This window comes from Zootoca vivipara, chromosome 4 (genome assembly GCF_963506605.1).
Source record: "Zootoca vivipara chromosome 4, rZooViv1.1, whole genome shotgun sequence".
Taxonomy (NCBI): domain Eukaryota; kingdom Metazoa; phylum Chordata; class Lepidosauria; order Squamata; family Lacertidae; genus Zootoca; species Zootoca vivipara.
Window position 1 is genome coordinate 53,611,837 of NC_083279.1, and position 26,059 is coordinate 53,637,895.

At 41.0% G+C, this 26,059-nt stretch overlaps 1 protein-coding gene across 4 annotated transcripts in view; it reads left to right on the forward strand.

Moving 5' to 3' along the window:
* APP (amyloid beta precursor protein) overlaps nt 1–26,059 on the forward strand; it is a 143,100-nt gene that overhangs the window by 25,718 nt on the left and 91,323 nt on the right. For all 4 annotated transcript variants that reach the window (XM_035114850.2, XM_035114851.2, XM_035114852.2 and 1 more), the window contains exon 2: nt 10,135–10,302. In XM_035114850.2, coding sequence (XP_034970741.1) covers nt 10,135–10,302 — 168 coding nt within the window. The remainder of the gene's footprint in view (nt 1–10,134; nt 10,303–26,059) is intronic.

Genomic DNA, 26,059 nt, shown 5'->3' on the forward strand with positions numbered 1-26,059 from the left:
CTTCCAGCTACAAGCAGTCAGATGAGGGAAATAGCCCCCAGCCATCTGCCACTGAATGGCCTGTCATGCGAATTGGTTTCTTTGTATATCTGTCAGCTAAATTGAGTTGCCATGTATCAAAAGACCTTTGAGCTACTGTGCCTTAAATTGTTTTGTTCCTTTAAACTAGCCTGCGCTTTGAAGTGCTCCTTTGTGTACCCCCTTCAGATAACTTTGCTTCCTAGCTACCCGGTTTGAGATTTCTGCCTTGAGGCACATGGTCACATCTCCAACTAGTGAGAGGATTTCCTCAATCCATTATATTCTTGTGTTTCCTTTAAGTGTGAGGCTTTTGTGCTTACAGCAGATAACCTCTGTGTTATGCCTGCATGTTTATAGTCGCCGTTTAAACATTAAATGCTGCTTTATGCATTGTCTGTGATCCCGGGTGAAGCGAGGAGGCCACCACACTGCTACTGTGATTATTGTTGTTCTCAGTACTGTTGTTGTATGTGACACTGTACACCTGATGAGAACCCTTGTGTAACCCTTGGTGAGAATTGTTCTAATGCCACACAACTTAGCAGGAAAAGAAAGCACCTTGTAATTGCATAATCAACTGCCTTTCTTTTTAGTGGGATTGAATTTTTGAGCATGAGAGAAACCAGTGTTTGTTTTAGAGTGTGGCTAAATCTGGTAAGGCACTGGCCCTTTCTCATACCCAAAGGTTATTCATTAAAATCTTGTTTAGCAGGAAAATATTAAATGCTGCCTGACAGGAAGGTGGGGAAATGCTGGTGATGCTTATCACCAGAAGGCCACTTCCCAGATCTGCAAAAATGACGGCCATCTCCCCCTCTCCCCACTTCCCTGAAAGTGTTTGCAGACTGTCTGACAAAAGTGACCTGGAAGATAATTGGCCGAAAGGTACCAGCTACCAGTCAGATGCACTGTGAGTGAAAGCCCATGAATGGGGACTGACCACTTTTGTTATTTTACTCACGAGGAGACCAGACACTGGCATTTAAGTAGTAAGATCAGGATACAAAGACTTGAGCTAAAGAGCCCCTTTTATTTGCAACATTCTGCTTTGTCCCTTTGTTCTCTTCCTTGCCTTCTTTATTCCTAATAAACATTACACAATTGGGTCTTGCATGCATTCTTGCCAAACTCACAGTGCACCTTCCCTTGAGCCTCAGCCACTTGGTTAATAGAAATATAGGATTGCGGTTGATAGAGAAAAGCAGGTTGCTGTGATCTCTGGCAGACACATACTATAGTACGTATAATTGTGGAGTTTGTAACTTTCACAGTAGCTTTTTTTCTGGTAGAAGGTATATATATATGGTACATTGATTGCTGAGCTATACAGGTGCAGCCCTATAATTTTGACTCTTTTCTATTTAAGAAAAGAATTCTTAGCAGACAATAACTTTCTCTTAATGGGAACAAACAAAAGATCACCTGGCGCAGTGAAGATGGCAATGATCTGCTTCGCCCACCCCACCAATGCATGGTTTCACCTTTCTTCAAAGAGTCATTGTCCCTCTTGGTTGGGTTTTTATCTTCCTTCCGGTGGGTGGGTTGCCATGCATGCTTTTTGGTGGTTTCCTTTTATATATGCCAACTCTGTAGCTTTCTGAGGTTACGGTCATATTCAGTTCCTGCGGGCTTCACACCTTCTTGCTTCAGCTGGTTTGAGGTAGTCAAGATGTACATCAGATGACAATTATTTTATGGATGGAAACAGCATGGTGTGATTTGGAATGCGTTTTAAATGGGCGTATTTGGGATGAAATGATTGACATAAGGCCATCTGGAGTGCTTTGTGTGCTAATTTGAACCTTACTGTGTTGTGGCAAGTTTTTTTTTGAAATCCCTAGGATTTACAGCTTGCAATGAATTTATTGGAGTAAATTTGATTTGATCTTTTTAGGGCCAGTGCTAATAGAAGGCTCAGGCAAGCATAATGTCCACAAACCCTTAAATAGGGACAAAATATGATAAGTGTCTGGGCTGCCAGATTGTGTGTTCCCAACTCCTCTTATACACGGGAATTTGCACATGGCTTCTTCCAGAGATTCTTGGGAACTGTAGTCTACTCCTGACATAACTACATTTCCCAGCACCCTTAGCAGTTCCAAGGATTCTTTGGGGGAAGCCATGTGTGTTTCATGGGCTTTACATGTATGGTGTGACCCCAGTGCTCCTAAAATAAAAGATTTGATGCATTCTCTGCATGTTAGTGCCACAGATTAAATTAATTGATTAAATAATTGATATGCCTCTTCTTAAAACTGCATCAATTTGTATATAATTGCTGGTGTATAAAACCAAGGAAATGAGCAATAATGTACAAAAATAATTCAGACCGATGTTGGAAATGTAAGGAGGCAGTGGGATGGAGGCAGTGGGATTGATGTACCATGTCTGGTGGACCTGCAAAAGAATGAGGGAATTTTGGGATTCAGTCTATAATGAGTTGAAAAAGATGTTCAAAATTTCATTCCCCGCAACCCCCCCCCCCGAGGCATTTCTTTTTGGTATTATTGGGAGGGAGATTCCAAGAATTTTTTTTTAAAAATATTTACGTATGTATGCTACCACGGCAGCAAGAGTTTTGACTGCACAGAATTGGAAAAGTGAGACGATGCCATCAAAAAAAGATTGGCTGATTAAACTGATGGAATACGCTGAGATGGATAAACTGACAGGACAGATAAGGGATCAAGTGAAACAAAAATTTAGTAAAGATTAGAATATATTTAAACAATTCCTGAAAGACCACTGCAGAGAATTAATTTTTTTTATTGGTTTAGATTAACTCTTGTAATGAGAAACATCAAAAAGTAGCAAAAAAAGGAGAGATTACCAATAAACTAGATTTATTATGATACGCATTCAGCCAAGAACTTTAAAGAACCCAAGAAAGAAGGGGAGGGGAAGTCAGAAGTGATTAGAATATGAATCATAGCTGCCAAGTTTTCCCTTTTCTCACGAGGAAGCCTATTCAGCATAAGGGAATTTCCCTTAAAAAAAGGGATAACTTGGCAGCTATGATATGAATGAGTAGAATGATTAAGAATATATCTTTGTTTTTCTTTATTATGATTTAGAAACACATGCACATCTACAAGAAACTGAAACTTTATACTGTGATCTTACGTTAAGAAAGCATCTCTGTTGTTAAAAACCAATAAAGATAAATTGCACAAAAACTGCATCAATCATTGTTAAGGCTTTGCAGGTTTCATTGGCTCTGTGGCATTGTCATAAAGCCAAATTTTGGTGAGGCTAATGCTTCCTGTCTTACTCTGGTGCCTGGGAAGGTGGCAGCGCAAGTGTCAACAGGGCCATGAACAGGCAGCAAAGAAAGTAAGCAGAGACTTATTTAATTGATTCAACCTTTTGCTCCCTGCCCAACCTGTGTCCTCCTTTAAAGCTGACAGTTTGCTTGGCATCCTTTGGCTCATCCATTGACACAACTGAACTGCATCTCTCTGGGCATGGGGCATACCTTTTAATGTTAGCAATTGCACATCTTCAAATCTTACTAGAGTTAGGGGGTTGGAACATGAAGCAACTATTTTTCACCTAATATTTTCAAGTTTGTTAAGATGCGTTTTTAAACCTTGTCCCACATCCTACACTAATACATATTGGATTTGCCCTAAGCGAGTGCTATTCCAAGGTGTGAGTGTGACGGTTTCTTATAATAGGACAGACATGCAAATTAATTCTGTTGTGTGCTTGGTTTTATCAAATGGCTTTGCAGGAAACCCTCTTCAAGGCTCTCTGATAAGCAGAATAAATTAATCATTTGTGTGTGTGTGTGTGTGTGTGTGAGAGAGAGAGAGAGAGAGAGAGAGAGAGAGAGAGAGAGAACAAATAGGGGCATTTTTAGTTTAGGTAAAGTATTGGTGGTTCAGGAAATTGTAAGCCGGTCTGTGAAATACTGTAAATAATGCAAGGAAGAGGCAAGATAAGTCCCCCTCTTTTCTGCTCCTCAGCTTCCTCACATGTAAGAAATAATATGTGAGAGATAAAGTATGCATGGGGTGGGAAGCTTGGGAGTGGGGTTTAATATGGAGGGATTGGCAGGTTGGTGAGAGTGGAGTTAGCAGGGGCCTAGCCCTTAGCAATTAAACAAGATACGCACTATCTAGTCATTTTTAAAACAGCTTTTTATTATAAAAAGAGATATTTACACTCATAAGAAACAACGAGCTAGAAGTATTTACAAACAAAATATAAGATCTAATAAAAACTGCAAGTATTCGATATAACCGTAATAAAACCCTAAACTAATATTGCAGCAAAGAAAAACACATTAAGGCTTGATGTTTATATTGAGATGTGTTCTAAAAATTGAGAAACACACATTTTCAATGGATCTGTCTGTTTTTCTTGACCAGCTGGCTAGAAAAACAAGTTACCGGTACTGTAACTGGATTAACAATGTAGCATCCCGTATTTCCCCCCCCTAACCAGTCTACAATTGTGGGAATTTGTGGGGATACTTAGTTTTGTAATCAATGTGGTAGTACTTCTGATGATTCAGAGATGTGTAAAGTTTCTTGGTTAAAGAAAGTTATCTTTAGAAGTGATGGATGACACATTCTGAGGGATTACTTGCATGAAACCAAACAATTCTGAGGCTTCAAAAAGCCCCATAATATGCATAAATTTGCACCCGTGTTTATTTACAGTTACATGACTTAATGCTGTGGCTTTCAACCAAATGGTTTACCACTTGCAAACTTCCTGTTTCACCGCTGCCACCATAAGCCCATGCCCTACTTAAAAACAAAACAAAAAAACACCACCCCAGTTGTTGTTACTGCTGCTGTTTCTTCCTTCCACTGCCTGGCTCTGAATTAAACTAGAAGCTCGAAAACTGGGAGATACCTGAATAATCCCACTTCCCCTAAACATTTGGCAATGCTTAATAGATTCTTTTATAGGCATACTGCATAGCATGGGTGGCCACACAGGGAGGAAGTAATCACCCATTTGCATTTCTCTGTGGGTGCTTGGGAGCGGAAGGGGTGGCCATGCTCAGTCTCAGAAGACAGGCTGACCACATGAGAAAGCTTCAAGTACCTGCTGCAGGGAAGGGGGGGCCCTGTGACCCTTCAGATGCTGTTGGACTCCAGCGTCCATCAGCACCAAGCAGCATAATGAGTGGCGGGGGGATTATGGAAGGTGTAATCCATATAAGAACTCTTATATTGGGGACACTGGGATCCAGAATGGACTAGGTGCAAACAAAGTGGTAAGTAGGATGATGCAGAAAGCCACAGGGTCAATCCCTAACATCTCCAGGTAGGGCTAGCAGAGAACTCTTGTCTGAAACCCTGGAGAGTAGCTGATAGTCAGTGTGTAAACTGGTGGTCTGCCTTTGTATAAGGGCGCTTTCTATGTTTCTGTGGCTGCTATGTGCAGTATTTTTCTAGTGACCCTTTTAACTGATATTCAGGTAAGACACAGGTTCCCAAGCTTGGACTTTTCTGGGGTGACAGATTTGAACTGTCTGAGAGTGGAGAGGACACCCCACAGGAACGTTTAGCTATCTGAGAACCACATTTTAAATATAGCCTACCGTAAATCACCCATAATGGTAGCCATTGGAGCTTCTTCAGCACCTCATTTGGTGTTTGGAGGAAACTCAGAAGTAGCGCCTCCTACCCTTCTTGCAAGAATCAGCTGACCTTTTCAAGGATTCCTTCCCTTTTACATTGCTGTCAGCATTTGTATTCTGGTGAGAAGCTTTTGGACATGAAGTGTTTTAGGATTTTCAGGAGTAAAATGACTAACTTTTCCCAAAGGTTCTTTGCTTTTCCGCTTCTTTAATTCTCAAGGGTTTGGTGACAGCTCAACACTGTGGTAGTCCTGTTAAATTTAATAGGGATGTACTAAGTGATCCATGATTAATCCCTTTTAAGGTAATGCTGCATATTGTACGCAGGCAGAGTGCAAATTGATTCTCCGCTAAATAAATAAGATCTGGGTCTGTATAAACTCTCATTAGAGGTGAATGTCTACAGCCTGTGTTGGAATGATTAACTTTTAGCAAACTTGCACAGTAAGGGTGAGGCTAACAATATGTGAAGGTGAACTTTTCCACTGGGCCATCCTCTGTCCTATGAGTGAACAAGCTCCTGAAATATATCTATCCATATCTATATGCATATCTTAGTCGTAAGTTAGAACAGCTCTCTGTAACTCCCATGTTCATCTAATTTATATAACTCTTTTGGGACAATCAGCACAAGAGCACAGGGAGGAGGTTGGGTAGACAGTTTTGACTGCACACATCATGGTAAACCATTGTTAATGCTTCACTGCAAATGTTGAGATCGCTCCAGCTTTTCTGCTCTAGTGAGAGCAACAATCCCTGGCTTAGCATTATGTCTAACGGTGCCTTGTGGTTTGTTTCACTCCAAACTAACCCACGATTGGGAAGCCAACAATAAACCTTGGCTTTGCATTGTGGTTTCTTTGGAGGTCAATAACCCATGATGTCCAGTTCAGATGTAAGGCTGAGTCAGGAATCTTGGTTTGTTGCTCCTGTTCATGCTGGGGGAGAAGCTAAGTTGAATCCATATGAGAAAAATCAGTGCTTAGACAATCATATACCACTTGGAATAAATACTATTGAATTCAGTGGCAGTTACTACTGAGTAGAATGTAAAGCATTGTACAGTTATGCTGCACTTTTATGCATGTTCACCCAGCAGCAAATCTCAGTTTACTTCTGAGTAAATTGGGCTATTAGCCACTAAAGATTTAGTCATTGACTTAGTTATTATTGTCCATAATCATGGCAATATCATATTTTCTTTCCACTCCCTGGTTTATTAAATTATTAAGACAAGTCTTGAGCACATTGAGACTTCTTCATAGCCCTGGAGTTGACAGGCGTTTGCTAATTAAGCCTTCAGCATATTTAGTATTCCACATTACTTATTTGTTGAAGACAGTTTAATGTTTCTTGTCATATGGAGTTGTGGATGCAATTAAGGGACACTTTAAACAGTAAGAAAAGTTGAGATCATAATCATGATTAATATAGATGTGTAACTTCCACAGTTGATGTGTTTTCTTATGCGGCTCTTGTGTATTGGACAGGCAGCTAATGAATTTCCTATATTTACAGCTGTTGGTAGCAGATGTCAGTGTAACATTTCTGTTCTAATGAATTTAGGGCATCAGACAGCACATTCTCATTCAGCATTTCTGTGTGATGCTGAAGAAAATACATTGGTTACTACCTTCAAAGGACTCCCAAATGTCATCCCTTCTGACGACCTGACAAAATAAACTAGAGCATGTCACATCCAAGTTGTGCTAAATGTGATATAAATTGAGCTGAGTTTGTGGTGTTTATGTGTTTATTGTACACTGTGTGTTTATAGGTACACTGTTGCTTGTGGTTTACCGTGTGTTTATTTGGTAGGCATTCTCTCGGTTTATAAGAGACCTCCAAATTTTATTATTTCCTTATGGCAGCATATTTCTGAGTGCAATCTTTTCACCAGCCCTTGATTAAAAATGGGCAAGGCTGTTGAAAGCCTAATGTGGTGTTGGGTATGTGGATTTTGGACTGTGATAGGATAGTTGTTCAATCCAGACCTTGTCTGGAAATACTGTCTTAAGTTGCCCAGGATGCAGCATGTTTTTGCCTTTAAATGCTAACTAAACTCATTCACGTGACTATTCTTTTAGTCTCCTAATATATTCAGACGTTCCCTCTTAACGTTACATGGAACATCTTCCATGAAACATTCTCGCTTTCTCCTGGAAATGGATACTCTTTGACATACTGATGTACAACACATGTTTCCATTGTTTTTATGCCAGTTACAGTCAGAATCATTGTGGTTTCACGTATCTGCTGATGCTGTCACTTCAAGCAAATGAGTCTACTGTTACATGGCTTTATTGTTGCTCACTAAGCATCTTGAGGCTAATTTGATTTTTGAAGAGGATTAATATTAAGTTACCAAAAGCCTTTGTGTCAGATGGCAACTCCTTTTAAGGCACCTGAAAGTAGATGCTGCATTCTAAGAGCCTTTGAAAATGTGACTAGTTTTAATAATCTGAGTGAGCGTTGTCTGAGCCACCTGAACTGATTCACCCCCCAAAATGTAAGATATATGGAAACGTGGGGTTAGGTGGAATGAATGTGTTTTTTTAGAGATGAAAATGTAAACAAAGCGATCTGTACCATCAGATAATATGTAAGCCTGTCCTAGCAAAGTGAGTGTTAAAAGTTATAACTAGTGGGTGAACTAACTTGGCCTTGCTGCTCTCCTCCCTGCACACCTTCAGAGTATCTCCAGAGGATCTGGGGTGGGTGGCTGATTTTGAAGGTGTGTTGGGGACTGCTGGAAGAAGAGGGGAGAAGGAGAAGGAGGTCAAGGCCTATTGCACAAGCATAAGTAAGTTCTTCTCATGCACAGACATAGCGTAGGATACAACTTAAGTGTGTAAAAAATTGCGACTATAGAAAGTTGGAAGCACATGTTTCCTGTTTACATCACAAACTGATCCCATCAGATTTGCATGGACTTTGAAGCATTTTTATTTCTTCCTGACTTCTGAAGGAGGAATGCTGTTGTGATTGTAACTGCTCACATGTGAGAATAGCTGTGCAAACAGCTGTACAGTGGAACCTCTATTTGCGATCATAATCCGTTCCAGAGGTTCGGCTGGATGTCCAAACGGGTTGCTGGGAGAGGCTCCATGCGCGCAGGTGCGGGCAGTGATTGCCCGCTTCTGCGCATGTGCGAATGGTGATTGCCCGTTTCTGTGCATGTGTGAATGGCAATCGCCGCTTCTGCGCATGTGTGAACGGCAGCAAACCTGCCAGTTACTTCCAGGTTTGCCACGGTCACAACTTGGAACGACTGTATGAAGAGGCGGTGGTAAGTAGAGGTTCGACTGTACTTGAAGTTGTACAGTGGTATACCTGGGTCTGTATTCTATTTTTCACTCTTTGCTGTCAGTGGTGCACCCAAAATATAAGGAAGAACTTTTTTCCTGCTACCTGAGATTTTTAATTGGAGATACAGGAACTGAACTTGAGATTTTCTACATGCAAGGTGCATTCTTTGCCTTGGAACTGTGTACTTCATAGAAACAGAAGAAGTGACTTTATGCTGAGTCAGATGAGTTTGGTCCATGTAGCTCAGTATTATCTTCACTGACTGGAAGTGACTCTCCTGGGCTTCTGATACAGGACATCTCCCGCCCCAACCTGGAGATGCTGGGGATGGAAAAACCTTTGATTCCCAAAGCAAATGCTCTACCACTGAGCTATGGCTCTTCCCTTCATGCCAAATATAAGAAGGTTGTAGAACATGTATTGCATTGCATTTGAGAAAACATTCAGGTGTGTTCAGATGCTGAAAGCCTGTGAGTTTTTCCTTTCCAACCTTGTATAATGAGTGCAAATTCTGCTAGCAGTACATTTCAAGGTCACTAAGCCCCTAGGCTTCCAAGTTGCTTTTGCATATTCAGCGTATTCTACCTACACTTTGGTTTCAAAGTGCACATTAGCTGCTGTAGCTGGAAAAAACTATCTGTGCACTTGGGAGTTCCCGGTATAAAAAGAGGGGGCATCTCCCATTGTTATGTGAAGGCACAGGTAAGCTTTTTACTCAATGTCAGCCAGCATGACAAATAGCTCTTGGAGAGGAGTAATACTGTCTTTTAGCTAGAAAACAACTGGGCTATAGATGCGGCCTTTTCCTATAGTATTGTAACTGCTAAGATGCTGGTAGCTCCTTCCCAGGTGCTCTTTCTGTGTTTCTCCCTATGACACCAGAGTCAGCTGTTTGCCTTCTGACATCTCTGGGTGACTGCCATATGCATATGAGTGGGTGGGTACACAGCCAGATCCATGCTTTCTCTAGTTGCCATGTCACAAAAGGCCTATTGACAACAGCTGTAGCCCAAGCTGAGTAAATCTGAAATGCATGCTTTGCCAGCCTTAATGTGTGAAGTGATTGTTTTCTTTTATGCTTTTTGAAATTTTGCAGGTGCTCTCAGATGTGCATGTCTGTGCAGACACACACAGAGAGAGGTTTGTTACTTTAGGTGGTTGTGGTTTCAATAATGAAGTAATACTGTCTACCTTTTCTGTTCTAGGTGCCTACTGATGGAAATGCTGGCCTGTTGGCGGAGCCCCAAGTGGCCATGTTCTGTGGCAAGCTGAATATGCATATGAATGTTCAGAATGGAAAATGGGAATCTGACCCTTCTGGAACCAAGAGCTGCATTGCGACAAAAGAAGGGATTTTGCAGTACTGCCAGCATGTAAGTTTCTGCCTGAACATAAATAGTTTCTAACAACCACCAAGAATGCAAATATTCCAGCTTCAAAGTGGAATCTTCTGTCATCTACTCCCCCCCCCTCCTCTGTATTGTCTTGTCCTTTTGTTCAATTTAATGAACATTTTTCTAGCTTTCAAGTTGTGGCCAGTGAGTTCTGCCTGGAGCTAACAAAAGGCATTCAGTCTGTTCAGGCTAATAGTTTGCACAGCTCTACTCGGCATAAGAAGTGCGCTTGTTTAATCAAGACCCTAGTTCATGTCGAAGGAATGTGGAGAGATGGAGATAAGTTGCTCCTCATGTCATAACAGGACACAATGTCAAGTCCTAGTTTATTGCTTTCTCCATTACAAAGAGCTTTGTGTTGGTTTTCACAGCATGTTCGCTTTGCAAAGCAGGCCAAGAAAAATAATGGTTTATCATCCATATGTTCCTGCATTGCATGGGGTTGGACTAGATTACCCTCAGGGTCCCTTCCAACTCTCCAATTCTGTGATTCTATGTCCCATTAGAGCCTAGGTGGTTGATAATTTGGTTGTGGCAGTGAAGCAACAAAGGATGGGTTTAGTCACTTTGACAGTTAGCTTTCATACGAAGGACTGTGATTTCCCAGTATGAGACTAAGTATTAATAGCCATTTTGGTTTGTAATTGAATTTTAGAAATGAGTGGTTTCTTTCCAAGTCATTTTTTTAAGCCTGATCTTTTTTGTACTGCACAACCAACCTCCTTCATGCCCTGTGTTGTTGTTGTTTTCTTTTCTATGTGTATGAAATTGTGTAAAAAGTTTGCAGACTTCTAAACAGAACACTTCTTAAAGGTAATGGTAAGAAACCAATGAGGTTGAGAACCTGTAAGTGGAAATTATGATAACATAACCAATCATCTGATGCTTTCCTTTGAAATGGGCAGAAGTGAGCACAGGGAGAAAAAGGCAAAAACCATGCTCAAGTTACAAGGTGATAGGGAAGGAGGACTTCAATGAAATCCACAAGCATCATTCCCCAAGACCTCTCAGTTTTAACCCCATTGTGGCCTTATAGCCTTATAAGTGCAACACACAAAGAAAGTTTTTAAATTCATGGCAGTAGTATTACATTTAGTTGACACGGTGCAAAAGCATACTGTGTATATGTGTCAGACAGGTTTGTGGCAGTAATGATTAGAAGGCCCTAGGAAATCCCCTTTTTTCCTGGTCTTCGCTGCTTCTGTCCATGGGGAGCTGGAATCGTGCATTCTTAATGTAGTCTTAAGTAAGAAAAGGTACATCTCCTAAATTCAGCTACAAGCAATTCTCAGCAGGAGTGAATTGCAATGTGGTGGGCAATTTGTCTGCAGCAGCCAAACAATGAATTATGAACAATGTTGTGAGAATTTCTGATGCTAAGAAATGGATAGTAGCTATACCAGTTTTTACATCCCAGAGAGCCACATTCACATTAGACCAGGCATCCCCAAACTGCAGCCCTCCAGATGTTTTGGCCTACAACTCCCATGATCCCTAGCTAACAGGACCAGTGGTCAGGGATGATGGGAATTGTAGTCCAAAACATCTGGAGGGCTGAAGTTTGGGGATGCCTGCACTAGATCTTTAAAGAAAACCTCTTCAAATAGTCGTGCCCCCCCAAAAAAATATTATCAGAGCTGTAGTTAGTTAAAGGTGCTGAGAGTTGTTTGAGTCCCCCTATTCCGTTCACAACTACAATTCCCAAAGTTCCCCGTGAAGATGGATTGGTTGTTAGTATACTCTGGGAATTGTACCTTTGGGAGAGGGGAATAGGGTCTGCTAACAACTCTCAGCAACCCTTGCAGACAGTTAAAGAAGAAGAAAATACTTTTTATTGTATATATGTTACATACTTTTTAAAATTAAATTTTGGTTTATAAGTATTTTTATACACACACACAAAGGCTGGACAGATTCCCCATGCCTGCTGCAGATGGAACAGGCAACCATGTCTTCATTTGTGTCTTGCTCATGTGTTTCTGTAGTCCAAAAGGTGTGAAAATCATAAATATGTTTAAAATGAAGTCCCAGATTATGGAACTACAGATACACACACACACTCACACTCACACACACACACATCCAGTATATATTTTTATATTGCTTTTCATTTAAGAATCACAAAGCCAGTGACCTGGTTTGCACACAATACTAAGCCAAGCATTGACTCCTCTCCTAGCCCTGCTGCTGCCCCTGGGTCTAAGTCCTTGATTTAAGGCTTTTGTAAATCTGTATAAGAACTTTAAGCCTGGCCTGGAAGCGCACCATGCAGCTCGTTTAAGAGATGTGCCAGGTGTGCATGATAACACGTTCCATCCTGCACCATAGGCAGCTTCTGGACCAGCTGCAGTGATTGTGGGGAGGGCTCTGCCTCTGTGCATAGCCCCCCCCCTCCCAAAGTAAAACTACATTTGAAGTGAATTTTACTGAAACACAGCACATGACCTGTTATTTGCTGTTTGTTTTGTATGTAATTGGAGACAGCTGGTTGAACATGGGAACTGATGCGTGCTTCTACTGAAAAGAATAGGAAGCCGGGAGCCTAAATGACAACATCAAAAGAACCACACTGATACCAACAAACAGGAGCATTAAGGCAACCTATGTCTTCTTGTTCATTGCTTGACACACATCATACATGCTTTGTATTCTGGAAAGTGGCGGGAGGGAGGAATGTTATATCCTGTTCCAGTTTTGTCCTTTTCATTCTGCCAATTATTATCTAGCTAGCAGGACTGCGCTGCAGATCAGAGATGGGGACATTTGTGCAAGTTTTCAAATTTCCTGTTAGCAGGGAACGTGATAGCGTCAAAGCAGATGAGTAACTGTAGGCATAAAATGTCTCTCCCACCCCCAACTTTGTATTAACAAACAAAATCATCCCTCCTCACCTCCGTCACAAAAATACTTTCTCACCAAGTCTCATCTCCTTTCTATGACACAGATGGCTGCTGCTAATATAAATGAAAGATTGGCCAGACAGGCAGGTAGTGATTGTTTTCAGAGCATCTATACCTTGCCCACACAAATGTTGGAGAAGATCTACTCATATAGCTCTGGGGTCCTCAGTATGTACAGCTCCGCATACCCAAAACTGCAATTTTAACCCTGCTAGTTAACTCCATTGAAATCCGTACAATTTGCTTCTGAATAGGTAAGGATTGTGCTGTTAATAGCCCAAGTAATAGTGGAATCTTAGATGTGTTCACTAAAAAATAAGCATCATTAAGTTTAGTAGAGTGTACGCCCAGCTGAATGGGTACAGGATTGTGCCCTCTGTCTCCAAACATGAAATTCCTGGCTGGTAATGTTTTTTCACCATCTCTCTGTGTGCAGATCAGAACAGATTGAAGACATTATGCTCTATATTCTGTATTTTTGTAGCTCACTTGGGAATAGATTTGGTGTTGGGTTTTTTTTCATTTCTGAATTTTCTGGGTCAGTCAGACAATTTTTAAATTAGATGATTGCTGGCCTGTGTAGACAAGTTTGTTTCCTGTAGGGTAGGTTCATGTGCAATAGCAGCAAGAAAGGTATGTGCTACTTTTCTGATCCCCAAACAGTATAGAGAACAAGCAGATGGGCAGACGAACCAATATATGGTAGATGTCCAACAGCTACAAACAATTTCTTACAGATATTGTACTTGGAGTAAACCCACTGAAATCGGTCTGCTCTGAGTATAGCTTAGTTAGACGTCGGCCAATAAAAATGGACATACTTCCTCAGAAGTACCTCCGATTAAGTTCAGTGTGGGGTGGGGGGTAGGGTGAAATATACCAGAGGGTACCCACATAGTCTGTTGCAGCAATTGTATTTGCCACAACACATTTCACATTTAAAGCAATTAGAGGCATAAAAATGCCCTGAGCATTGTGAGAAGGAGAAAATGTATTACACATACATATGCATTAGGTGAGGTCAAAAAATCAAGCAATGCAAGGCATAGCAGCGAGTGTTTCCTAGTACTAGGCAGAGTACAAATGCCTGGAGAATCCAGTGGAAGAGCATTTCAACCTCACACCTTAAGCTTGCCATACTTCTAAGCGAAGTGAAGCCACAGAATTGGAATTGATTATAGCAAGTTAAAGGCTGTGGAATCAGGGTCTTGACAAATCCTTAGAATGCCTACATTACTAAAGAAAGTAATTTCCCCTCTTTAGGTGGTGTGTGATCTATCACAATTGGTCTTGCTGTGCTTATTCATCAACAGCCCCAGCTGAGAATAAGTCATGGCCAAGGCTGATTGTATCGTGCTCATGAATGCATTCTGTATTCATTTGTGCTACTAGGAACACTTGCCTTTATACTGAGCCAGACCATTGCTAGCTCTGTACTGTCTACTGACTGGCAGCGGCTCATTGGAATTTCAGACAGAGGTCTTTCTCAGCCTTAGCAGGACATCACTTCTTGTGATGAATATAGAAGTTGGTGAATATAGAAGCAGCTGGGCAATAACACACTCCAGTAAAGTGAATAACATTTAAAAAATTGTTTTTGTCTAGTTGGAAGCTTGTTAGCTTGAGACTCGTTTGTATACAGTGAAACCATAGTTTAGGACTTTCCGACACACATTGTGGGTTAATAAAGCACTATCTGAGCCTTGGTATACTCCGTTGTGATGTTTGGTTGATTGGAATATGTAATCGTTATGGCTTGTGCACCCTGAGGCATCCAGGTCTGTTAAGGAAGCAAAACATGTAGAAGGGTAGTGACTTATATCACTGCTTTTCTGATAATAGTAACCAAGTTGCATCGGTGCATAGATGCTTAAAGCATTTCAGCTGCTGTCCTGTAAATTAAAAAACCTTAATACTGTATAATCTTAAAACTTATTTCTCCCTCCTGGCTCATTGAGATTAAACCAGTTACTCTAAACCATTACTTCTCCAAAATGTGGTTCAGAATCCAAAGAGGCATACCTTAGGCATGCCTAAGATAAATGAGATTATAAATGGGTTTATACTTTAGAGGTCAGTTGTCAGAATGTGTGATTCCAAATGCACATTCTTAATGCGGTACATGTGTTTAGAAATCTTCGAGCAGTGTTTAAGAGCTGAAATTAAGACAAAATGTCAAGTTGATGTTAACCATGAACGTCAACATATTTCCCATCAAGACCGGGACTCCGAGCAAACTGTTAATGAATATGACAGCAACACTTAATTGCTTCAGGGATTCCAGACTCTTCACAGTTTGGATTAAAACACATCTTGAGATTTTGAGATGTTGTGGTAAAACGACAGCTCATGGATTAAGTGACTGTCCGCAGTGACTGTTTGCCCTCAGGCCGTTCTGTCTGACTGCACAGCCTGCAGTTTCTTGCAATGGATCCTAAGAGTTGTTGAAGCAGTCTTGCATGTCCTGTGTTAATGCTTTGCCTTAGACAGATCAGTACAAGGGAACTGTAAGAGTGAGTCTCTACATGAACGGGGCCGGGTTTGGATGGATTGTTGGAAGAGATCCAGAGAAAGTTGTATACTAAGTCAGAGTTGGGAACTGGGTAAGTAGCCCAGTCAAGGTGACAAAATCAGAAGTAACTGAGCTTGCAGCCAAGTCAGTTATCTGAGTCCAGTAAAAACTGGGATCAGTTCCAAAACCTTTGTGGAAAGAAGTGGAAACTGAGTGGCCGGAGAATTCTGACTGGGCAGCACAGAACAAGAACTCAAGGCGAGATGAACAGTTAAGAGAAGATCAGGCATGGCCTGGGAACCAGTATAATGCAGTTGCTGGAGTGCTAGAAAGTGCTAGAAATTCAAATTGCCACTCAGCAGTGAAACTCTCGGGGTGACCTTGGGCCAGTTACTATTTCTCAATCTGTGTTTACTTTTTTTATATATGTACTGTAAGCCACCCAGTATGGGTGGGGAAACCCAGCCAGATAGGGAGGGTATAAATAATAAAATTATCATTAATCTATCTCACAGGATTGTGTGGATTAAAACAAAACAAGGAATCATTTACACCATCCTGAGCTCTTCAAGGAAGGACAGGACACGTGAACATGTCTTATCTGGACAAGGGTCTGGTCACATGCTGGGTCAAATAGAGATGTTTGTGGTTAAACCCAAATATTGTGACCCAGATGTGTTTAACCCCCAGCACTGGCCTTAGCAGAGATTGGGACCAGGGGGAGTTGTCAAACCCTGAGAGGAATAGCGTGAGGTTGCAACTCTAGAAGGCAGAATCTCCCTTTTGGTGGGAGGTTGCAGAATTAGGGGATGTATTATCCATCAACTTCTACACAACTCTTCACCATCCTCCACCAGGACCAGAGACAATTATGGGCCCAGGATCAAATCCAGTCCTAGGAGGCTTAGTTTGGTCAGAATCAAGTATGCACTTCCAGAGTTAACACTACATTACTTCTCGTAAATGAGCCAGCATAGCCGCCAGAGGGCTGCAAAAATGTGTGTACCAGGCTTTTTAGACTCCTCTACCTGTGTACTACCTGAAACCAAAGGGGCACATTGGTTGCCAGATGTGAAATAAATTTTCATCTCTCCTGCCCCACTAATAGAGAGACAGTCCATTTGGTAGCACGGAAGAGATAAGAGCTAATAGATGTTCTGGATCATGACCTTAGTTATGCCCTTGGAAGGGTGTGGGTTAGTAGGTCCGACTGTAAAGTCATTCAGTTCCTGCCTAGTGGCTGCTGGTGCAACATCTTTTTATGCCCATCCTCTTTAGTTGCATTCTTTGGCTGGACAGCTCCCCTGCTTGTCTGACCCACTTTGCCTATGATTTTCTCTTGCCAGGCTGGATAACTCTTGTGTATTTCATGTTAGGTTATTTGCAATAGAAGACAAATACAGAATACAGCCTTGGTTTTTAATTTATCGATGCACTTTTAAATTATTTGGATCACCATTTCAAAGTCTGAATGTTGCTGCATCTTGAAGCTTCATATTTTTTGATGTTAGACCCTAAAGTAGGTTTCAGAAGCAGGGGAAACCACAGCTGTTTCTGTTGCCTAGGTGATACTTTAAACTGAATCCAACTTCTTAGATTAGTGAATTGCCTTTGGCAACTTGTGTAGTAAAAGCAGGAATGCATAAATTAATTAGATGATGATGATGATGATTTTTTTTTTAAAAAAAGAGCTCCCAGGCTTGTGCAGTTGTGACAGCTCACACAAGGCCCAGAGGGGAACGTTGACATGAAGTATAAAATGGTGATGTTGGAACAGCTGTTGAATTATCAAGTGACTGTTCTCTCTTTAGATGAAAATCTACCAAACACGTTGTCATTTAGCAGTGGGATGTTTTAACTTCACTAACTTTTAAATTGACATAGCGATAGCATGTGTTTTGAGGTTTGTTTGTTTTTAGGCTAAATACATCTTGAATACGTCTATTCACACAAAGGGTATAATGCATAGATTGCAATAAATATCTGGGGGAAATGTAAAGGTAGCAGAAATGTAGAGAAAAAGTAGGAGAGAAAGTAAGTATGTAAAGCTGCATGAAAATTAAATATACAAGCATATACAGTACATTCGAATTAATGGATGTTATTGGTAAAAATGTCCATTTTAAGCTATCATATCAGGCATTACAGCAGAAGTGACGAACCACAGGCACACGACTCAGTTCTGGGTCCCTATTTAATTTTATCCATTCCCTCTAGGTATTTCAAGGGAGTCTTCATTGCTGAGGTAGTAGTCAGCAGCTTGCAGGCATAGATCCTAGTGACTGTTTCCACCTAATCCTTTTTTTTAAAAGTTGGAAATCTTTATTATTTTAAAGAAATTGTTTTCACTGATAGAAGGTGTATCATGCATCTTAACTTTTCTCCCTCTCCAGTATGGGACACGTGTGGCACTGTGGGTTAAACTACAGAGCCTAGGCTTGCCGATCAGAAGGTCGGCAGTTTGAATCCCCACGACAGGGTGAGCTCCCGTTGTTTGGTCCCAGCTCCTGCCAACCTAGCAGTTCGAAAGCACGTCAAAGTGCAAGTAGGTAAATAGGTACCGCTCCGGCGGGAAGGTAAACGGCGTTTCTGTGTACTGCTCTGGTTCGCCAGAAGCGACTTTGTCATGCTGGCCACATGACCTGGAAGCTGTATGCCGGCTCCCTCGGCCAATAATGCGAGATGAGCGCGCAACCCCAGAGTCGGTCACGACTGGACCTAATGGTCAGGGGTCCCTTTACCTTTGCCTTTTACCCTCTCCAGGAATAGGACATAGATGGGGAACCTGCGGTCATACATATGTTGCTGAACTCCCACGAGCCCCAGTCAGTATGGCCAATGGGCAGGGATGATGGGAATTGTAATCCAATAATATCTGGAGGTTGCAGATTCCATATTCCTGGGATAGGCTTCCTCTTCTCAGCTAGAGATACAACAACATCCCGGTACAGTATAATAATTTTAGATATGACAATGTTTTTATTTATATATGGTATTTAAAATAAAATCTAAAATCTACAATGCAATTAATTAGTTTAAGTAATTAATCCAATCTGTTTGTTAAGTGTTATTTGTTTGCAAACTGTGGTTTAGGGAAACAGGCTAATTTCATACAATGGTTTCTGATGCTGACTTATTTATTTTAACCAGGTGTGGCTGAATTTCTTTTCTTCTCAAAAAATGTTTCCCCCCCCCAACTATTTTCATATGCATCCTGTTATGCTACACACACACACACACACACACATTGTGGCCTTCAAAACTACCACCATATTACTATTTTTCAATTTTTTTTATTCATTGGTCTTTTCTGTTGGCCCAATAGGTTGTGATGCCACAAGGTGTTTTGTGACAGCCTTCCACTCAAACCTTTACGATGTTCTCCTTATTTCTTAAAAATAATACAGTCATACCTCAGTTTAAGTACGCTTCGGTTTGAGTACTTTCAGTTTAAGTACTCCGCGGACCTGTCTGGAACAGATTAATCCACTTTCCATTACTTTCAGTGGGAAAGTTCGCTTCAGGTATGCTTCAGGTTAAGTACGGACTTCCAGAACAAATTACACTCATACTTCGGGTTAAGTACGCTTCACGTTGAGTACTCCGTGGACCCATCTGGAATGGATTAATCCACTTTCCATTACTTTCAGTGGGAAAGTTCGCTTCAGGTTAAGTACGCTTCAGGTTAAGTACAGACTTCCGGAACCAATTGTGTACTTAAACCGAGGTACCACTGTAATAATAAAATGGCCACACCCACTTAGACATGAGGGTTGCCCGTGGATCAATTTGTCCCTGTGTAAGTAAAAGGTTAGCCATGAAGAACTATAGGTCACATTAGACATCGTTAGTCTGAGCTCAGATATATTCTGGCAGGGGAGAGGGGGAACATGTGTGCTTAAGAACAGTGCACATAGTATTAAACTATGGTTTAACATTATGTGCAGAGTCAGCCGTGGGGAAATCTAATTCTGATTGGGAGACAGGGTGTTAAGACTTAGTAAACGCATAAAGTGTATTAGGAAATAAAAGTGAAGGAAAAATGGAAGGTTATTTGTTTCTTGTAAATAATTTCTTCCCCCCATTATTAGATGAGCAATTTATTTTTATGAAAACCAGAAAGTGAGAAAATGTCCATATGGTAAACATATTAATAGAAAGTGGTGCATATGATGGTTCTTAGGAGGAGTTTAAAGTAAAATTGCATATGGAGTTAGAAGCAAAAGACCACAATTTTCCTGCTTTCTGAGGGCTGGCATCCACAAATAAACTGATTAATTGAACAGCTGTGTTCCAGACTGGCAAGAGAGGGAAGTTGAGAGAGAGAGAGAGTTTCCGTAAAGTCCTAAAGGAAGATACCATGATATCAAGTGGCTGAGGCAATCTCAAGAGTTAGGAAATGCCTGTATCAATAAAAATTTATACATTTCGCAGAGCTGATTCCAAGACTGTGCTTGCAAAAACAAAAAACAAAACATGGCAAGTTTTGAATCTGTTGGGTAACTTGATTTCATTTCCATTTAAAGTCTTTGTTGCTCCTATCTTCTTGTAGTGATAGAGTAGAAAACAGTCTAGGTTTTAGAATAGCAGATGAATGAATGTAAAAAAGAAGAAGTTCAAAATGTATGAGGAATATTTATATTGTTCTTCATGATTGTTTGAATTCAGGGATCAAATGCCTTGTGGTTATACTAAATTACTAAATGTAATTTAAAAGCAACATTAAAACTTGCTCGCATTCTTGCTTCTTTGTGCTGATGATGGTATCAGTGAAAGGAAAATGTTTTACTCTGTAAATATATATATGTATAATTTACAGAGTAAAACATTTTGCTTTGATTTGTTTAGATTGGGAATGGGAATTTTTGACCCGCCAGATGTTGCTGAACTACAGCTCCCAACGGGAAGGGCGGGAAGGTAAACGGTGTTTCCATGTGCTCTGTTACAGTCGCTTTTGACTGGTCTTAACCGTCCAGGGGTCCATTAGCTTTACCTTTTACTGAAACAATTCCCCTGCCAGCGTCTAGGGCAGCAGTTCCAGGGGTGCTCTAGCCACCATGTATCTCCATGGCATGGCGCAGGTGCTGTTGGGAGCCAGGAAGCTGCTATGCCACAACACCTTGCACCCAGCCAGGCACAGCGTTGTAGCTGTTGTAACATGGCGAGTGCCTGTTGTCACTCAGAGATGGTTCAGTCAGTCTCTTCCCTGCCTCCAGAGAATGAAGTTCCTAGCCATAGAGGCAGCTGTCCAGTTGGTGGGAGTTGGCGGAGTCTTTGTTGGAGTGGGAATCAGAGGGTTGGGTTTTGGTCCCATCACCAAGGACATGCCCTCCTTCCCATAGGAGTGCTCACTTGCAAGCACTGACTTCTCATTCAGGACAAGAACTGCACACCTGCTTGGTTTCAGCCCGGTCTTTAAAAGCAGAGCGGGGGACGAGAATGAGACATGTCAGGTGTTAGAAACTGGGATAGAAAAGCTAGGAGTCAAATGGCCTGTGGGACCTGGGTTGTGGGCGCCAAACAGAATGTCTAGTCGCCACCAGGGGTGTGTGGCAACACTTTTTATTTATTATTTTGATAAGCATGAACTAATACTATCATTCTGATAAGCAATTCACATAAGTGACGCATTGTTAATACCACATTTTTAGCAGAAATTGTTAATACATGTTTAATAAAAATATTGGTACCATGCCAGTTTTCAAAACACTACGTACTCTTTATTGTTAAACTCCTTAACATATTGTCTATCCTTAACCTAAACTTCAAAGCACACACATTTCAGTAATCCTTGAGTGTCAGTCAGGCGCCAGAAATGGTGCCCAGACTTTTGAAGGTGCTCGCAAACGGAGAATCTTTAGGTGCAAAGTGCGCCTGGCGCCCTTCTAATTTTGAACCGTGGTTGGGACAGCATCTGTGCTTAGGGCTAGCCATGTTTCCTAGAGGTCTACTTATGGACCATTGAACTATGTATCCTGCAGTTAGAGCTGATGAGACAGTGCTGATTTTATCAATAAAGCTTTTGGGATTTCCCAAGCCAAGAGTTTGAGTCTTTTAGCCAAATGTCTTGGGCCAGCCTAATCCCATTGACTGTTCTCTAAGTAAACAGGGATTTTATTTTATTACAAACTGTGATTGTGATGACCTAATGTCGCTTAGGTTGAAATGCCTTATGGGAACCTTTGTTTCCCAAGATCTGTGCTACTAGTATTTGATTAAGTTGAGAAACTCAAAACTGCTTTTCTGTTGTAGACTTGCACAAAGCCTCATTTCTATGCCCTGTCAGAAGAAATTAGGAGGCTGGTCATTGAAACAAAATAGAACAGAAGGGTTCTTTATACTCTGTGCTTTCTCTTGTCATTATGCAACATTTGTTCAAAGTAGGCTAGTTCTGCTATTGGACCTAGTAAAAAATACATTACCCAACAGTATCTAGAGGCAATTTCTGCACTGAAACTAGTTCAGGAATTCTTCATTTAGACAATGTGTGGATTGATAAATAAACTAATTGCTAAGCTTTGATGAAAGAAGACATAAGAGAATGGTTTTTTGTTTAAATGTGTTCGTCAGGAAGACAGTCAGGGAAATGTCAATCAGCATTTTTTGTCAGAATATTTAGCTGTTTATAATAGAAGGTTGACTTTATTAAATTACGATGGGCAAGTACAAGTGAAGTGGTATGTAATAAGGCCCTCTGATATTGTTGGAGAATCTGTACATAGCAGATAGCGGTTGTGGTGTTCTCATGAAGGCCTGAGAAATAGGACTTGGGGGAAGGGAGAGAAGCAGTCTACATAGGAGGGAAGGAGGCAATCTGATGTAACCTTTTAAAATGGAAATAGTAGGTTAAAATGCATTTTTGTTAGGATTTTTTTCATGGAAACTTTGTTTCTAATAATTCTTCTCCCTGCCTCCAAAAATATTGTGTTTTAATCCTTTTTTAATCTCATGAAACCTTCCATGCAACAAAATTCGAAGAATTTAAACAGCTGAAGCTGTCTTACATACAGATGTTTCTAGTAGTCACCCAGGTTTCACTTTCTTTCCATTTTTGTGGCCCAAAACGACCTTAGCAAAGTGAATATGCTTTTCAAACCAGAGAGGTTCTCACTCAGGATGGTTGAGGCTGCAGACAAGGTTAATCGGACCTTTCACAGGTGTGTGCCAAAGCCGCTTATAACTCTCATTTTAATTGCAATTGGTATTTTTTATGTTTTTCTTATTTGCATTATGTTTTATTTTAGATTTGTATGTTTTAATTATTGTGTTATAATTCTTTGTTCTTTTTAAAGTGGTCTGTGACTGTATAATAAACAATTGATTGAAGTGGCTTGCAAATTCACAGGAGCACTGAGGATTCCCACCACTTTAAATTAGAAATAGAAAACTGGCGCCTTGAGAGCTTAATTTAGTTATTTTTATGACCTTTATCTTAGTTTCAAAACTCAAGACTCTCTTCTTATTTTACAGTTTAGCAATTCATTCCATTTGTGAGGCAAAACAAGCAAATTTCACAGTAGCTGAAGTGCTTTGGGGGGGAAAGGAAAATAACACCCCACTTTCTTGCAACAAAATGAAATGTTACAATCCTGAGTTGGCAGCATGTTCCATACCCCTTCAGACTGCAGGTGAAGGAAGCCAGTTCTTATCACTCTTCCACGTCTTTTTTAAAAGTTTGCTGGTTTAAATCAAAACAGTATCAACTGACTTGTTGGGTACAGGCGCTGTGAGCATCATCCCTTATTCTCAGCTTTTCTGAGAACTCCCACTCCACCTCATTTACTTTATCCTGATGTTATACAATCCATTCTGCTACTCCCATTCTGATGGATGTAGACATCAGGCCTCAGAGTGAGGGGCTAAGGTGCCTAATAAAGTTACTCAGATATCTTGATTGGTACAGTGAAGAGGAGAGGTTTTGAAGATCTCTGAATCTTCCCAGAGTCTCACTCCCACTTGAGTTGGGCCATAGGCAATGTGGTTGACTCTTGAGCCTTTCTTCATTACATAAGCCCTTTTTAGATTGGCTTCCAACCACCATCTAGAGTAAAATCCTTTCCACTTCCAATACTTACGTATTGCTAAGTTTGTCATTGGAATGAGCTTTTGTGTGCATGCACATGAAAGCTCATACCAATGACAAACTTAGTTGGTCTCTAAGGTGCTACTGGAAGGATTTTTAAAATTTTGTTTTGACTACGGCAGACCAACACAGCTACCTACCTGTAACTACTACGTATTGCTAGTTTACTAGCCACGTAAGCTAGTTAGAGTGATGAGGGTCAACACTGGGTTTGTGCGATCCCCATGTGGGCGAGGATTTGCTGAGAGCATTTGAGGTACCTGTTAAAATTCCTCCAGTGAGAAGCACTTATGGTTAGATAGATTAGCTTCCAACATCCTTGTAATTTGCAATTCTGCTGTGCTTATCTTTCTTTCAATTCACCAGTGGTTCTTATAAAGCCGTAATAGATTTGGACTCACTCCTGTGCTGTCCCACTGGAATACTAGGGAGTGCTAAGTGACTATAGCTCCCTTCATGCAATTATGGGGAGGGAAAATGTTCTGCTGGCATTTTCAATGCAGATGCATCAGAGGCTTTCCCCGGTAATTGTGTGATGCCCCTTTCAAGTGATTTGCATATGAAGGGGGCTCATGGAATCTCTAAATTAAGAAGGAAGTGACAAAACAAAGCTGGGACTCTGGAACCTTTCATAGAGAGGGAGATCAGGCTTGGAAACGCCTGTGTGTGGCCATCTCTTAAACAAGGCAGAATTTGTGATCTTTGTGTTGCACTCTTGAGGAAAACCTGCAAGGTAAAGATGATCAGAACAAGGTATTTGCTGTCTTGCTCCTGCTCATTTGAGTTCTCAGACCACCAAAAGTCTCATTTCCTCACAGTATAGCATACAGAGTCACACTTCTTAAAGGAGAAATATTGGTGTGAACCAATGTAGAGATGATAAAGCAGGTTAGCTGAAGTACAAACCTGGAAATTGCTGAAGGCTGTCTCTAGGTGTAGTCTCAGGATCTGGTTTAAGCTGATGTTCTGGTGTATACGATCAGGAATTTGCATATACAGTGGTACCTCTACTTATAAATTTAATGCGTTCCGAACACACATTCGTAAGTCGAATCCCATAGGAATGCATTGGGAGAAAAAATTCGTACGTCAAAGCAACCCTATCTAAAAATTTGTAAGTAGAAAAAATCCTATCTAAACCACATCCAAGATGGCGGATGGAGCTCTATTCGTAAGTAGAAACATTCGTAAGTAGAGTTATTTGTAAATAGAGGTACCACTGTAGAATTATAGAATCATAGAGCTGGAAGAGACCACAAGGGCCATCCAGTCCAACCCCCTGCCAAGCAGGAAACACCATCAAAGCATTCCTGACAGATGGCCTCCGCTTAAAGACCTCCAAAGAAGGAGACTCCACCACACTCCTTGGCAGCAAATTCCACTGTCGAACAGCTCTTACTGTCAGGAAGTTCTTCTATATGAACTTGTCCCTAGAACTCATATGAAGAAACTTCAGGCCCATGAAATGCATCTCATTTCTTTGATGAAGGACTTAAAAAGTATGGGACCCTAACTGTGCAGTCTTCTTAATTGTGTGAGAAGCCTCCAGAAGAAGAGGCTCTCTCCTTCAGACAGTCAGTGTCACCTTCCTGGAGGGCTCTAAACCAGGCATAGACAACCTTGGCTCTTCAGATGTTTGGGAACTACAACTCCCATGATCCCTGACCACTGGCCCTGTTAGCTAGGGATCATGGGAGTTGTAGTTCCAAAACATTTGGAGAGCCAAGGTTGCCTATGCCTGCTCTAAACTGTTGGAGGGGTTGGGGTTTGGCAGCACAGCCTTGCTTCTCCTTTGTGTTTACATGTGAGAAAATTTGAATACCAGAATAGAACTTGTGGTTTTCTCCTTTTTAACTACAAGCCTTTCTGTCTGTAGAGAACGTTGCCTTCAAGCTCTGGTTGAAGTTTCTCCAATATGAGTGTCTTTGAAGAAGTACCCTGGGTGATGTTTTCATGAGCAATTTTTAAAACGTTTGGGAAGTGTCTGAAAAAAGCCTTCTCTTTGTAGCTGCGTTTGCCAGTCAATTTATTGGGGCAATAAAAAGCACTGGTAATCCAAATTACAGATATGTAAGAATCATAAGTTTGCGCCACAAAAACCTTGAGATGTTACGAATTTGTGTTTGGTTGTTTTATTTCCATTTACTGTTGTTTCAACTAAGCCGTCATTGGCGGAGACTTAGAAATACGAGAGGGAAGATGTTGAATTTTCAGAATCCAAGCAGTGGTGACTGCTGTAAT